At 37.9% G+C, this 17,517-nt stretch overlaps 1 protein-coding gene across 1 annotated transcript; it reads right to left on the bottom strand.

Moving 5' to 3' along the window:
• Nucleotides 1-329: 329 nt before the first annotated feature.
• On the bottom strand, nucleotides 330-16,544 carry LOC103047526 (zinc finger protein 665). Its single transcript, XM_049482752.1, has 4 exons — nucleotides 16,461-16,544; nucleotides 14,225-15,166; nucleotides 3,572-5,457; nucleotides 330-2,011 (listed from the first exon to the last, which is right to left on the bottom strand). Exons 2-3 carry the CDS (start codon nucleotides 15,085-15,087, stop codon nucleotides 4,197-4,199), a joined length of 2,124 nt encoding a protein of 707 aa, XP_049338709.1. The 5' UTR covers nucleotides 15,088-15,166; nucleotides 16,461-16,544; the 3' UTR covers nucleotides 330-2,011; nucleotides 3,572-4,196.
• Between the last annotated feature and the right edge of the window lie 973 nt (nucleotides 16,545-17,517).

A 17,517-nucleotide genomic window follows, 5' to 3' on the forward strand; every position in this document is an offset into this window, starting at 1 on the left:
ACACACAGTCCAAACTGCTTGAGGTCTAGTGTGAAGTTTAAACCAATCAGTAATGGTTTAGAGAGACATGTCATATTAAAAATTAATATGCTGATTTGCTGATTTCTGAAATGTTCTGAAAATTATTTTCAACATTAATATTGTTTATCTCAATTATTTTTGGCACAATATACTGTTTAAACAAAGTTGTCTTAAACCTAAAACATGTCAAAATACAGACTTGTACAGATTTTTACCACAATACCATGAGATTTATTCAATAAATCTGAAAAAAAGATCTGACAAATAGTTAATATATTATTAAAAAACAAGACTTATATAATGCAGGTCACATGTTTTTATTAGAACTGCATCCAGAACACAGAAAACAGACAAATTATTTTTTTATTTAGCAATTTTCATTACTAAAATTGACATGTCCTACAGAAAATATAGAATTTGATGCAGTTGATTGTATAACTTTATAGTAAGCTCAAAATAACTGATCAGACTCAAATATTTAATGAAAAACTCAACATGTAATTTCATCACATAAAAATAAACAATTTATCGTCTTCGGAAGCAGAGGACAAAATTAACAATACACTGTTTTATGATAATATATACTGAATATAGTGAAAATCATGCTTTTACAAATATGGTACTTTATAGGGATGCCCCAAGTACCTTAATGCTCAATTTGCAGATACTGATCTGATCTTTGTGTTTGTATAAATACCAGTAATACATTCACACAGTTTAGATAAGATGAGCTGTTGATTAATACTGAGTAACAGTTTCTATAAAAAATACATTCTGTACTGACTCATTTAATTTGGCAACTTTTTAAAACTTTGATTAAATTTTAGTGTGTTTAAAATCGTATAATTCAGTCTGATTGATGAATCTGACCATTCAATACTGCAGTCAAGTACTGTGTTTAGTTTATGCCAGATTCACAACACATTACTTTTCATACTCACACTCTTTTAATTTCTCCTATAAATGGGGATTATTTAAGTTGGTATCTGGTGCTCTCACCAGGAGGAACACATAACAAGTCTGTCTGCTCTCCAAAAGCACATTTGGTCTCAAAAACATAAAAAATACTCTAAAAAAGAAGAAAATATGGACGAGAACATGGATAAAAACCAACATGTACAACCTCCCCACACAATACTGGGTTACGAACCATCCAGATAACAAACCTGCTTCATTATTTAAGGTGGAATGGAGAGTTAGCATTAGAAGCCAATTTTAGCCTTGTTTTGGCTGATAACTTGTAACCAGCAACTGGTTGGAATTTGTGTAGAGGTTTTCATAATGCTCATCAGAGTTTAATTACTCTTTAAGGATATAGTCCCACCTTTTAACAAGAAGAGCTAATCAGCATGCTACTTAAGCTGGGAGTGAAGGAGGGTTATTGTTCTAGTGGGGAAGCTCTCACTCAATGTGGAGATCTGCGCAAGCGCAGTAGCAAAATATTGAGCCAAACTCTACAAAGTGTTCATGAGGCCTATTTGTTAAATTGTATCAGTGATGATACAAAGATATGCTGTTGAAATTATCATTCAGTATTTTGGTCTCTCTTCATTTACATAAGAGGCGTGTCTTGCATGACCTTAAATAAGTGCCTAAGTCCTGGGTGAAATAAAATAACATTTTGTTTGCAACGATCATCACAGCTTAAGGATATAATCCTACCCTTTAACAAAAAGAGCCAATCAGCACTCAGCTTAAGCTGGAAGTGAAGGAGGCTTAGTGCTCCCCACTCAATATGGAGATCTGCGCAAGCGCAGCAGTATAATATTGAGCCAAACTCAATAAGTAACCTCAGTAAACTTAGTAAACTGTTGTTTATGAGGTTTATTTGTTTGATTTTATCAGTAATGATAAGAAAATATGTTGTTGAAAAGATCATCTGAACTTTCCCCATTCAAACAGACAGGAGGATTGTCTTGCATGACCTTAAATAACCTGCTGACTGGTAACATCCCCACCCCAGAAACAGTATTAATGAGGAGACCAGCACCTGCTTAAAATATTAATTGAAGTTTTCGTAACGCTTATCAAGGCAGCTGTTTAGATATAATCCTTAACATATCATCAGTGCGCTGGTGGGGAAGTCCCCACTCAATATGGAGATCTGCACAAGCGCAGCAGCATAACATTAAGCCAAATTCTTCAAACTGTTCATTAGGTTTTTTTTTGCTAGATTTTATCAGTTATGATAAGAAAATATGCTGTTGAAAAGATGATCTGAACTATAGTTTAAAGTATTTTGGTCTTTTTCCATTCAAACAGATAGGAGGCTTGTCTTGCATGTAGGGTTGCAACGGTATGAGATTTTCACGGTATGATAACCTTCTCAGAAAATACCGCGGTATCACGGTTATCACGGTATCACAGTTTGTTACATATATTATTAAACTGACCCTTAAAGAAATTACAACAAAGTTTTTTTGTTCAATTAACTATTTATTGTAGAAACCTGGAAAAACTATAATTTTAAGTTCTCCTTTAAAAAAATAAGCTGTACACCATCAGGTGAAGGAAACCAGTTTTTCCACTGCTCTTAAGGGCATAAATATTGTGTGTATATATATATATATATATATATATATATATATATATATATATATATACACACGTTACACACATTACATGTCCTCTAAGAAGTAAAGATCCTGTATTTAAAATATTCAATTACATTATTTAAGTTTACATTTTTTAATATCTGATAAACTGAGCCTGGGTCAGTGTCTGATCAACAACTGTTGTAAACGTCCGTTTTACTGCCAAGTTGGTATATAACCAGATACTGCAGAAAGAGGGGATTTTATTTCTGACATGATCCTCACAATAGAGATTTCTATTTTAAGGCTTTCACACCGAGTCTGATTTTAACATATGAAAAACAGGCACGTCAGAATTTGAAAATGAACGCATGTAAATGAATGGCGTCTTTCACATCCAGTCCGGCCAGGACCTTTACACGGACACGTGAATCCATCGTAGCACGCACTTCACGCCGGCACCTGCGTGCCCAAATTTCGGATAACTCAGCGCTTTTGCGGGCGCTTACCGCATGGGCTGTGCACGACTACAAAGAGGTTTTATTTAGGTTCAGATTAAAATGATAAACTAAACACATACTTTGCGCTGCACAGCGGGGTGGTGTTCTCGGAGATGGGAGAACAGGTTTGACGTATGTCCACCTTTACCTTATTACAAATCGGATAACCATCCTCGGGTGCGTTCGGCGGGTCTCTGAAATAGTCCCACTGCTGATTTTAGTGTAGCCTTTTTTAGGCGGACGGAGATTTGTTTAGTCTGATGCACTTTCTGCCGTTCTCACCGCTGTGTGCTGGAGGGCTGAGTAGCTGAAGCGGAGCAGAGTTGCGCATGCGCGGGTGAGTTTCTCCGCTGGCTTGCGTTTTACCGGTAATAAGCAAACACACACGGTATGATAACCGTGCATTTTAATACCATGGTATACCGTGAAACCGGTTACCGCTGCAACCCTACTTGCATGACCTGCTAACTGATAACATCCCCACCCCAGAAACAGTATTAATGAGGAGACCTGCACCTGCTTAAAATATTAATTGAAGTTTTTGTAATGCTTATTAAGGCAGCTGTTTGGGTATATAATCATAAACATATAATAAGTGTTCTAATGAGGAAGCCCCCAGTCAATGTGGAGATCTGCGCAAGCGCAGCAGTATAATATTAAGCCAAACTCTACAAACTGTTCATACATTTTTTTGTGAGATTTTATCTAAAAAGATATGCTATTGAAATTATTATCTGAACTTAATTGTTCAGTATTCTGGTCTCTAACCCTTCTTCCACGACCTTTAATAAATGCCTGGTGGCATTGTGAATATGTTTCAAGTGATATGACATGCATATAAGGACTTTAAAAGACACATTATAAGTGCTGCACCATTTAAAGTGGAATGGGGAGTTAGAATTAGAAGAAACTCAGCCTTGTTAACTCAGGCTGTTGACTGGTAACATCACTGCACTTAAGAGTTCAAATATGCTGTTTGTTTGTTGTGTGAACACTGTTTTAGGAAAGGTCGTATTGGGAAATTAAATAGCACAGATAGTAACAAGAGGAAAGCAGACTGATGTCTGTAACATGAGGACGCACTGCTACAGCAAAACAAATCTGTGATTTAACAATCTCATTTTTGTGGATCTGTAAATCTCTAGTTGCTTGAAGATGTTTCAACAACTGCTGCTTCAGTTTTAATGCACTGGTGTTTTTGGAGGCCGATCTGAGTGAAGGTCTTCCCGCACTCTGAGCAGATATACTGCTCTTCCACTGCTCTGCGAACGCACTGGTGAGTCTGGAAGTGACCCAGCTGGTTAAAGCTTTTTCCACACGCTGAGCAGGTATACTTCTCTTTGCTGTGAATGCGCTGGTGGCTTTGGAGATGAGCCAGCTGTTTGAAACTCCTGCCGCATTCTGAGCATTGGCATGGGGTCTCTTCTTTTTTTTGGACGCACTGGTGGGTTTGGAGGTGACCCTGCTGGGTGAAGCTCTTCCCGCACTTGGAGCAGAAGTAGGGTTTCTCTCCGGTGTGAATGCGGCGGTGCGTTCGGAGGTGACTCTGTTCGTTGAAGCTCTTCCCGCAGTCGGAGCAGGAGTACGGCCTCTCTCCGGTGTGAAGGCGACGGTGGGCTTGGAGATACCTCAGCTGATGGAAGCTCTTGCCGCACTCGGTGCAGGAATACGGTTTCTCTCCTGTGTGAATGCGCTCGTGGTATTTGAGCTTCTGGAACTGAGTAAAGCCCTTCCCACACTCAGAGCAGATGTATTTCTCTCCGGTGTGAATGCGCTTGTGCGTTCTTAGACTGCGATGACTCGTGAAGTTCTTCCCGCACTCCGAGCAGTGATACGGTTTCTCACCGGTGTGGATAATCTGGTGACTTTTGAGATTACTCGGATGTGTAAAAGTCTTTCCGCACTCTGAGCAGCTATAGGGTCTCTCTCCAGTGTGAACGAACTGGTGCGTCTGGAGATTAACCAGCTGGTTGAAACTTTTTCCACATTCTGAGCAGGAATACGGTTTCTCTCCAGTGTGAATGCGCTGATGCGTTTGGAGGTTACTCCACTGGAAAAAGCTCTTCCCGCACTCCGAGCAGCAGTAGAGCTTCTCCCCAGTGTGAACGCGCAGGTGGTTCTGGAGATTAGTCCACTGAATAAAAGTCTTGCCACAATCTGAGCAGGAATACGGTTTCTCTCCGGTGTGAACGCGCTGGTGCCGCTTGAGAACAGAAAGCTGACTGAAGACTTTCCCGCATTCTGAACACTGGTGGTTCAGCTCCTCTGCTGTGTAGTTCTGCATCTGTTGAACTTCACTGTTGGATTGAGGAGAACTGCAGTCCTCTTCGGTTGCCAGATCCTCACATTTAACTTCTCCTGATTTCAGCATTCTGACTTTTTTTTGGTGTTTTTGTGGAGGTCAATTTAAACTGTAAAGAGTCACATTTCTAGAAGGGAAACAAGGAAAAAAATATGAATACACATTATGAACTGAAAGAAATAAAATAAATCCAGCATACTATAATACTATTAGCTAAAGGACATATTTACAAATTACACACCTAAACAAAGAAATAATTAAATATACACACAATTATTTAGATAAAAATACATTAACAAAAGAATATGAAGGACGAAATAAATAAATAAATACATGCAGAAATATGGTGATAAATAAACGTTGAAAAGTTAAAATATATAAATAAATACATGTAGAAATACATCAATCAATGAATATATAGATAAATAAATGTAGAATTAAAAAAAAAACCAAATTAATAATTGGAAATACACCAATTATACATTATACATGTTTTCCTAGCTCCTATTAACTGTCACAAATCACCTTCTAATATAAACGTATTAGAAGGTCTTATTCTTCTGTTAATCGCACAAAACTAATAGAAAGTTTAAAAAATATATATAATCTTGAACATTGTGTGCCAGCAATTAATATTCCTGCCAGAGATCATCAGTACATTTTGCATTTCATTTAGAAATCAAGGGAAAAGAGTCTGGAGGAAGAGTGGAGAGAAACACACTCAAATAAATTTATCTAAAATATTTATTTCAATCCAGTGTTGCATTAATTTTTCACCAAGATCTTGTCATTCAGTATATTATTCCGGTAGTCAGCTGACTTCATTCTTTTAACACATACTGTTGCTGAACCCAGACCTGCACAACCTCAGATCATTTGCTTATTTAAGTCCAGGCAGTGTTTCTAATAGTGCAAGTTATTTTGGTATTGTTATTTTTATTCTATTCGTGTTTTTTTAAATGCTACTCCTCCTACAGCTTTTGACGGGAAGGTGGAGGGGGATTTCCCTGGAAAGGAGGACCCCCACATCAACCACCTAGCAACACCACAGCAACCGTCTATCAACACCACAGCAACCACCTAGTAAAACCACAGCAACCACCGAGCAACACTACAGCAACCACCTAGCAAAACCAAAACAACCACCTACCAACATCATAGCAACCACCTAGCAACACCACAGCAACTACCTAGCAACATCACAGCAACAACCTAGCAACACCAAAACAACCACCGAGCAACACTACAGCAAACACCTAGCAAAACCAAAACAACCAGCTACCAACGCCATAGCAACCAACTACCAACACCATAGCAACCACCTACCAACACCACAGCAACTACCTAGCAACATCACAGCAACACCACAGCAACAACCTAGCAACGCCACAGCAACTACATAGTAACACCCAGCAACTACCTAGCAACACCACAGCAACCTCCTAGCAACACCAGAGCAATCACCTAGAAACACCACAGCAACCACCTACCAGCACCACAGAAACTGTGTACCAACACCCCAGCAAATACCTACCAACATCATAGCAACATTACAGCAACAACTGAACAACTCTACAGCAAACACCAAGCAACACTACAACAACCACCTAGTTTATTTTTCTTATTCTACTCTGTTATAAATATTGTTTCCTGTATCTAAGTGAAAAAAATCTGCACCCAAGTTTTTTACTCACCTGTACTCTTGTAATGTGAGAATATTTTTTTTATTATTTAGTTTGAAACTCAATGGTGATCGTGCATTTTAGATGTATGCTCCGAGACTCTGGAACAGTTTTTAAATCTGTTTTTTTGTAATCAGGTTTAAAAACTCACTAATACAAACTTGCATTTGAACAGGGAGTGATTGGGGTGATTTAGTTGTGGATATATCCTATATTTCTTGTTATGCATTTTAGTTTATTTGTGTTTTAGCACTTTTTTATTTATCTTATCTGTGTTATATGTTGGGCTACTTATTTTAATCTGTTATTTAAGTGTTTTATTTACCTGTGTTTTGGTTGTATGTATTTATGTGTAGCCATTAGGCTTTGTGTGTACAGCACTTTGGTCAGTGTAGGCTGTGTAAAGAGTGGTTTATAAATAAAGCTTAATTACTTACTTCATTTGTTTTTTTTTAAACATATCCTATAGCAATGAAACAAACTGAAACACTGAAACCCTGCTGTGTGCTGCTGGATCAGGAGCTCAGCTGATGAGTCTGATCTGGTTCTGCTGGTGTTCCTCTCAGCAGGGTGGAGCTCTGAGCGCGTGTTACAGTGTGAGATCTGCTGTAATATAGAGTAATATAGTTAAATAATAGTATAAATAAAGGAGTGTAGTGTATAAATCTGTGAGTGTTTACCTTCAGCAGCTCCTCTCTCTCTCTCTCTCTCTCTCTCTCTCTCTCTCTCAGCAGCAGCGCAGCAGCAGCATCTCCGCTTCTACTGCTGGAGAAACTCTCAGTACTGGCGCCTCAGCCTGGAGAGGAGGACCACAGCATCCAGAGCATATGTTCTACTATACCATCAGCTATAGCATATATATACACATATAAAACACCTAAATAAATTTATCATTTAATATACACAATTATTTAGATAAAAATACATTAACACGAAAAATGACATAAGTATATGTCAGGAAATATATAAATAAATACATGAAGAAATGTGGAAATAAATAAATACATGAAGAAATGTGGAAATAAATAAATACGTGAAGAAATGTGGAAATAAATAAATAAATACGTGAAGAAATGTGGAAATAAATAAATAAATACGTGAAGAAATGTGGAAATAAATATATAAATACATGAAGAAATGTGGAAATAAATAAATACATGAAGAAATGTGGAAATAAATAAATAAATACGTGAAGAAATGTGGAAATAAATATATAAATACATGAAGAAATGTGGAAATAAATAAATACATGAAGAAATGTGGAAATAAATAAATACGTGAAGAAATGTGGAAATAAATAAATACATGAAGAAATGTGGAAATAAATAAATACGTGAAGAAATGTGGAAATAAATATATAAATACATGAAGAAATGTGGAAATAAATATATAAATACGTGAAGAAATGTGGAAATAAATAAATAAATACGTGAAGAAATGTGGAAATAAATATATAAATACATGAAGAAATGTGGAAATAAATATATAAATACATGAAGAAATGTGGAAATAAATATATAAATACGTGAAGACATGTGGAAATAAATATATAAATACATGAAGAAATGTGGAAATAAATAAATACGTGAAGAAATGAATTCTCTACAGTCCTCCTGGACAAATGGGCGAATTCATGCATGAACTTGACATGCTACTGTCTTCTATCCCTGAGCAAGATTGTCCCATGCTCATTCTAGGGGATATGAACATCCACCATGACAGTACCAGCTTCACAGACTTCCTATCCCTCATGCAGTCTTTCGATCTGGAGCAGGTTCCCAGCCCTCCAACACATAAAGCTGGCAAACATCTAGACCTGATCTTCACTCGTAACTGTGACACCGACTCTCTAACTGTCACTCCTTTGCACGTCTCAGATCACTACTTTATGAAACTCAATGTTCATATTTCAAATAAACCCACAGCTACTCCTACTATGGTCTCGTTCCGCCGAAATCTTCGAGATCTCTCAGCAGACCAGTACTCCTCGCTGGTGACTGACAATATGCCCCCACCAGGCTCATTTTCATCACTCAATGTAAATGATGCCACTGACACTCTCTGCTCCACACTAAGCTCCTGTTTGGACAACCTCTGTCCTCTTACATCTCGAGCCATTAGCTCAAACAAACCGCAGCCATGGCTTAAAAATGACACACTCAGGGAACTACGCTCCAAACTCCGAGCTGCCGAAAGAAAATGGCAAAAAAACAAAAAACAAGCAGACCTAAAAAATTAACAACTGCTCCTGGCTTCTTTTTCAGCCAACCTCACTACTGCTAAAGCTGAATTTTATCACAATAAATTCTGCTCTCTCACAGACTCCCGGAAACTATTTGCTACATTTAAATCACTACTCAACCCTCCGCCTCCTCCTCCGGCTACATGCCGTACGGCTGAAACACTTGCCTCATTCTTTACTGGCAAAGTGGCGGCCATCAGCAACCAGTTTACTGATGCACAATGTAGCAGTCCTACTACATCCTCTACTGCCCGGTGTCCCTCCACCGAAGGCGTTGCTTTCTCCTCGTTCACTCCTCTCACTGAGAACGAGACACTGGCTCTCCTAACACGTAGCCGTCCTACTACGTGTCCGCTTGACCCAATTCCTTCAAACCTACTGCAAACTATCGCACCTGCAATCATTCCGGCTATCACTCACACGATCAATGCCTCTTTAACTTCTGGTGTATTCCCGACTGCTTTCAAACAAGCACATGTGACACCACTGCTTAAAAAGCCTTCTCTCAACCCCGCCCAGGTTGACAACTACAGACCGGTCTCACTGCTACCCTTTCTCTCTAAAACACTAGAAAGAGCAGTTCTAAATCAGGTCTCTGGCTTCCTCTCCCAGAATGACCTTCTGGACCAGAACCAATCTGGGTTCAAAAAAGGACACTCTACCGAGACGGCTCTGTTGTCTGTGACTGAAGCGTTGAAAACTGCCAGAGCTGCAGGACAGTCCTCAGTGCTCATTCTGCTGGACCTCTCGGCCGCATTTGACACAGTCAACCATGACTTTCTCCTAACTATACTCTCAAACATGGGGATCGCAGACAATGTGCTGTCATGGTTCAGATCATACCTCACTGGGCGCTCGTTCAAGGTGTCGTGGCAAGGACAGCTATCCTCAGCCCGCTCCTTATCCACTGGGGTTCCCCAAGGTTCGGTACTGGGACCCCTTCTCTTCTCCATATACACCACCTCTCTTGGTCAGGTTATCCGCACACGGATTTTCCTACCATTGCTTTGCTGATGACACCCAGCTATACCTGTCGTTCTCACCTGAAGATCACTCAATCTCTGCACGGATATCGCAGTGTCTCTCTGACATATCCTCATGGATGAAGGAGCATCACCTTCAATTAAATCTCTCAAAGACTGAACTTCTGGTTATACCAGCAAAACCATCTTTTCAACACAACTTCTCTATAAGTATCGACTCTCTCTCTCTCACCGACAAAGGTTGCTAGGAACCTGGGTGTTCTGGTTGATGACCAACTCTCCTTCACGCACCATGTGGCCTCAGTTGCTCGGTCCTGCCGCTTTGCGCTCTATAACATCCGAAAAATTAGACCGTTCTTGACGCAACAGGCCACCCAACTCCTGGTGCAAGCGGTCGTCATCTCACGCCTCGACTACTGCAATGCCCTGCTAACTGGCCTCCCGGCCTGTGTAGTAAAACCACTCCAGATGATCCAGAACGCAGCAGCACGTTTGGTCTTCAACCAGCCAAAACGGGCACGTCACCCCGCTGCTCATTGAGCTCCATTGGCTACCAGTTGATGCTCGCATCAAATTCAAAGCTCTTACAATCGCCTACAAGGTGATGACAGAACAGCTCCTTCCTACCTGCACTCATTCTGAAGGCTTACGCTACCTCCCGGCCGCTGTGCTCCTCCAATGAACGTCGCCTCGCTTTGCCAAACATTCACACAAAGCAATCCAGACTGTTCTCATACAGAGTTCCCCAATGGTGGAACAAACTACCTTCCACTACCAGATCAGGAGAATCTCTCACTATCTTTAAGAAACTCCTGAAGACAGAGCTCTTCAAAGAGCACTTACTCTCTTAACACCTCTAACACACTAACTACTTCTAACCTCATTTCCTTCTTCCCCTCCTTCACTCCTCTATCCTATTATTCCCCTTTGACCTCCTTTTATCCCTATCCAAAGATGTTTTACCTTTAAACTTATTTTACATTGTACTTCACTATTGTAAGTCGCTTTGGACAAAAGCGTCTGCCAAATGTAATGTAATGTAATGTAAAAATGTGGAAATAAAAAAATATGTGAAGAAATGTGGAAATAAATAAATACATGAAGAAATGTGGAAATAAATATATAAATACATGAAGAAATGTGGAATAAATAAAGAAATACGTGAAGAAATGCAGAAATAAAAAAATGCATAAAGAAATGTGGAAATAAATTAACAAATAAATACATAAAGAACATTTTTACATGTATTTATTTATGTATTTTAACATTTATGAAATAAATAAATAAATCATTACATGAAGAAATGTGAAAAATAAATGTAGAAATAATGTTGAAATAAACAAATTAATAAATTCATAAAGGTTGAAATTAATAAATGAAGAAACAAATAAATGTAGAAATACATTAATGAATAAATACATGAAAAAATAAATGCAGAAACAGCGCAAAATAAAGGTTCATGCATGGAAATATGGAAACGGATTCCTGATATAATTTTAAGTATGTAATTTTTCATGACAAAATTTATTTATTAATTAACTTATTTATCTATGCAATTATTTATGCATGTATTTTTTATTTATTTGTATATATATGTATTTATTTTTAGCCCTCCTTATATAAACAAATTAAAAATATATATATTTTTACGGAAAGGCTGGCTTATATTGCAGAAATATTTAATATTCATTTTACCCACACAAACGTCCAGAAAACCTGACATTGAACCAATATAAATTTTTCCATCACCAATGCATTTAAAATAGTGTTGATTTTACTCTGATTCAGCGTTATGGTTTTACAGCCACTGCCGAAAGAAAAGTAGTGCAATAACATGTTTTGTTAACATGTTTCTGTGCATTGAAACAACACAAAAGGAGCAAAAAAAGTCATTTTTTCCTATCATCTAAAAGAAAGAAAGGAGGAAATAAGAAAATATTACAAATAAAACAAACCAATAAAATAGAAAGTTAGAAAGGGTGTTTGAATTACAGACAAAAAAGTGCATGAATTGTGACGTTTTCCCATCCACACGAAACAGCAAAAAAAAAAAAAAAGATAGCACTTTATTAATCCCCAAATAGGAAGTGAGACACAAATAAACAATGATGTAAGAAAACTATAAATATAAAATATGATAAATATAAAATAGCATAGCAATAAGAAATACAATAAAGAAATATAATAATTTCCAAATAGTGTTTGGAACAACCTCAGTTTTAATAACGTGGATGGGGTATTAAAAATTAAAAAGCACCAATATTAGAGACTTTTTGACACTATTTCATAAAATCGTTGCATTAAAAAACGAACTGTGCAATTTCCTGGTAAATGTATAATTCCCAAAGCCTACAGTAGTGTTTACACTAGCTTAACCATAAATTATGGCATTGGTTATGCTTAGTACAGTCTGGGTTTTGACTAGTAACAATTACATTTATATTATTCAGAATAACATTCAAACATACCTTTATTTACACTAAAGTAAATGACTAGTAAGATGGGCAATTAACTAGTCAAAATGACTTTTTTTTTTTAGATATCTGAATATCTGAAAAAATGCAGAAATTAAATTTGAACACCCACAGTTCTGAAAGAAAAGCTCAGCTTGGTCAGATAAAATCCCCTCTACACTTAAGTACAGTGAGTTTACTAAAAATAAAACTGGAAAATAGAATTAGACTGCGCTCAATAATGCCAGTAGGTTTTAGTACACATTTAGGAGATACAATGAAAACAAGGGAAAGGCCTTTTACTAATACAGGGCTGCATTTTCAGGGCGTTTTTTTCAAATCAGATTTGAGTCACTTTCATATGTGATCCTAAATCGGATACGTATCCGATCCATGGACATGCGACATGAATGTGAACGGTCAAAATACCGGAATTCATGCGTCTTTTTGCTTTTACACATTAGCGATAGCGCTACATGCTTCTCTCTCGTACCCACACTGCATCTCTTGGTGCAGCTGTGCAGCTATAGCTGCAAAAACAGCAAAAGCAAACCGCCTGGCCTTTTTTCACGTCCTCCTCGACCTGAGCTAAAGATGCTCCACATATGAGCTGCTAACTCATCCATTTCCCTTTATAAAGCTACAAGTCTCTCGTCTCACTAATATGAGTGTTTTTTAGTCTGTAAAGAAGGAGACGTTTATACAGGTATCAATGTGCAGCATGTGAGACGTTTCAGGAACAGATTCAGATTAATTAGATTCAGTGTGGTAAAATTCTAAAGCCAGGAACACGAAACCCTGTACTGATACTATATTATGACAGTAATGAAAGTTGTTCTTTTTCTGATATATTAGAAGCATAAAAGTACTTTGAATTAAGATTTTAATCTCCACATTCGTTGATCAACAGTCAAGCCTTTATTTGAAAAAGGGAACAGAGTGAAAGCTTTTACACATTTGTGAAAAAAAAACATGGATAAAAAACTAAAGACATTAAAGTTTCAAAGCTTCAGGTAAAAGCAGTGTGTAAGACTGGTGGAGGAGAACATGATGCCAAGATGCATGAAAAAAACTGTGATTAAAAACCAGAGTTATTCCACCAAATACTGATTTCTGAACACTTAAAACTTAAATATATGAATATGACTTGTTTTCTTATCTGCATTATTTGAGGTCTGAAAGCTCTGCGTCTTTTTTCGTTATTTCAGCCATTTCTCATTTTCTGATTTTCTGCAAATTCAATTCAATTCAATTTAGTTTGATTTATTTAGCGCTTTTTACAACAAAAGTTGTCACAAAGCAGCTTTACAGAGAAAAACAGGTCCACGCCTGTTAAATAATCTAAATTATAATATTTTTATTTTTAGGAATTTGGGAGAAATGTTGTCTGTAGTTTATAGAATAAAACAACAATGTTCATTTTACTCAAACATAAACCTATAAATAGCAAAATCAGAGAAACTGATTCAGAAACTGAAGTGCTCTCTAAACCTCTTCCCATCAGCACTGAGTCGTCTCTCCTGTAGGAACGCACTGGTGGCCACTAAAAGTATGAAGCTGGCTAAAGCTCCTCCCACAGCCTGAGCAGTAAAACCTCTCTCCTCTGTGAATGCGCTGGTGCTGTATGAGATTACTCTGATTATTAAAGCTCCTCCCACAGTCTGAGCAGGAGAACGGTTTCTCTCCGGTGTGAATGCGCTGGTGGCTTTTCAGATTAGTGGCGAGAGTGAAGCTCTTCCCGCACACTGAGCAGGAATACGGTTTCTCTCCAGTGTGAACGCGCTGGTGCGTTTGGAGATGACTCTGCTGATTAAAGCACTTCCCGCACTCTAAACAGACGTAGGGTTTCTCTCCAGTGTGAACGCGCTGGTGGGTCTGGAGGTGACTCTGCTGGTTGAAGCTCTTCCCGCACTCTGAGCAGTGATACGGTTTCTCTCCAGTGTGAACGCGCTGGTGTGTTTGGAGATGACTCTGCTGGGTAAAACTCTTGCCGCAGTCTGAGCAGACGTACGGCCTCTCTCCTCTGTGAACGAGCAGGTGGTTTTGGAGACACGCCTGCTGGATGAAGCTCTTCCCGCACTCAGAGCAGATGAATAATTTCTCTCGAGTGTGAATGATCTGGTGGTTGGTGAGGTACCTCTGCTGGGTGAAGCTCTTCCCGCACTCGGAGCAGGAATACGGCCTCTCTCCGGAGTGAATGCGCTGGTGTCGTCTGAGGAGATACGGCTGAATGAAGGCCCTCCCACACTCTGAGCACTGGTGTTTTTTCATCTTGCCTGTGTTTTTCAGGGTTTGTTGAACAGTATACGACTGGGGAGAGCCGCAGTCCACTTCAGACAACTCACACTTAACCTCTCCTAACTTCAGCATCCTGAGGTTTTCCTCTCGATGAGATTATCTGATGTTCTTGTGGAGGTGAATGCAAACTGTGTAGACAGCCATAATAATTCTGTAAGCGAAACAGTAAAAAAAATAAGTATAAATAAATGAATATAAGTGAACTGCAAAAAATTATGACAACTATAAATGTTTTAGTCATAAATATACCTCAGAAGTGCTACTTTTGTTATAGATTTGCCTCAGCAGAGCCACTCTAAGTCAAGTCAAGTAGTTTTATTGAACTGAAATTACGTTACTCTTCTTCCCAAAAGTTACAGCAAGCACAGAAAACAGATATATCATATAAAAGAATGGGAGACACTATATGTACAATACAACAAGGACACAAATAGACATATGGAAACAGAAGACAATAGTGCAATAATGATGGGGGGGAGTGATTATGATGGGATGACAGTACAAGTATAAACAGAACCCGTATAAAACAGTAGTGTAAATATGGTATAATAATAGCTTAAGGCTGGTAAAATGAATGAGTGCATAAATAAATAATAAATAAATAGTGCATAAATGAGTAATAAAGTAATGCAGAGCGTAGCAGTAGTGCAGGTATGGGATGTTTAGTGCATGTCCATGTAATAGTAATTAAATCATAATTAACGTAATTAAATCATAATTAATGTAGTTAAATCATAATTAAGCAATAGCCCTGTCACGATGAGAATCTTTTGTGGGCGATATATCGTCCTGGAAATGATTGCGATACACCGTATTTGTCATTTTAAAACTCTGATAGACACTGATAACAGAATAGCATAAAAGAGAAATTATACACTTTTTAAAGACAACAAAACTGTCATGAATTATTGTAGCATTGTGCTATTCTAATAATACATTTAGGTTAGCAATGCTATTATAATGATATAGGAAGTTCAGCAGCACTATTCAAATCATACATTTTCCTCATTAGTGTGATTCAATCATAATTTTACCTCAGTAGTGCAATTCTATTAAAAACAATTCAATTCAAATGGATTAGTGTTATTTCGTTTGGTGCCTAAAACTTTTGCACAGTACTGTACGATAGATAGATAGATAGATAGATAGATAGATAGATAGATAGATAGATAGATAGATAGATAGATAGATAGATAGATAGATAGATAGATAGATAGATAGATAGATAGATAGATAGATAGATCAGGTAAATTCTCAGGTAAAGAACTGTCATCCAATACTATAGAGGAAGCAGCAGAACACAGGAAACTCTCAGTCTGAGCAAAAAACGCTCCTAATTCAACATTTATCAGCCTGTTTCTACAGATATACCTGTAATATAGAGTAATATAGTTAAATAATAGTATAAATAAAGGAGTGTAGTGTATAAATCTGTGAGTGTTTACCTTCAGCAGCTCCTCTCTCTCTCTCTCTCTCAGCAGCAGCGCAGCAGCAGCAGCATCTCCGCTTCTACTGCTGGAGAAACTCTCAGTACTGGCGCCTCAGCCTGGAGAGGAGGACCAGAGCATCCTATATTCAGTGATTCTTCATTATATTAAAATGTTCTACAGTGTAGATCAGCGGTTGTCAACTGGTCTCAGTCCACATTTTCTCATGGTCATTAAGACCACACAACCCACACAAATTTATAGCCTTCAAAAACCTATTTTAACATACATACAGCTCTGGAAAAAATTAAGAGAGCACTTCAGTTTCTGAATCAGTTTCTCTGGTTTTGCTATTTATAGGTTTATATTTGAGTAAAATGAACATTGTTGTTTTATTCTATAAACTACAGACAACATTTCTCCCAAATTCCAAAATAATAATGTCATTTAAGGCATTTATTTAAAAAAACAAATGAGAAATGGGAAAACGAGTTTTCAGACCTCAAATAATGCCAAGAAAACAAGTTCATATTCATAAAGTTTTAAGAGTTCAGAAATCAATATTTGGTGGAATAACCCTGGTGGTTTTTTAATCACAGTTTTCATGCATCTTGGCATCATGTTCTCCTCCACCAGTTTTACACACTGCTTTTGGATAACTTTCTGCCTTTACTCCTGGTGCAAAAATTCAAGCAGTTCATTCAGCTTGGTTTAAAGGCTTGTGATCATCCTTCTTCCTCTTGATTATATTCCAGAGGTTTTCAATTTGATAAAATCAAAGAAACTCATCATTTTTAATTGGTCAATTACCTAACACAATCATTAGGACTGCCCCAACATACCAGGAGGGTGAAGACTAGCACACGCCTCCTCCAATACATGTGAAGTCAGACTCTGCCTCATTTTGAGCTGCTGCTGATGCAGTATTACCGAGTAGCATCCCAGCGCTAACACTCTGAGGAGAGCGCAGCGACTCTTAAGTTCTGATACATCAGCTCACAGACGCAGCCTTGTGCTGATCCACATCACCCTAGGAGTGATGAGGGGAAAGAGCTCCAAATTTTTAACTGGTACT

This window comes from Astyanax mexicanus, chromosome 8 (genome assembly GCF_023375975.1).
Source record: "Astyanax mexicanus isolate ESR-SI-001 chromosome 8, AstMex3_surface, whole genome shotgun sequence".
Taxonomy (NCBI): Eukaryota; Metazoa; Chordata; class Actinopteri; order Characiformes; family Acestrorhamphidae; genus Astyanax; species Astyanax mexicanus.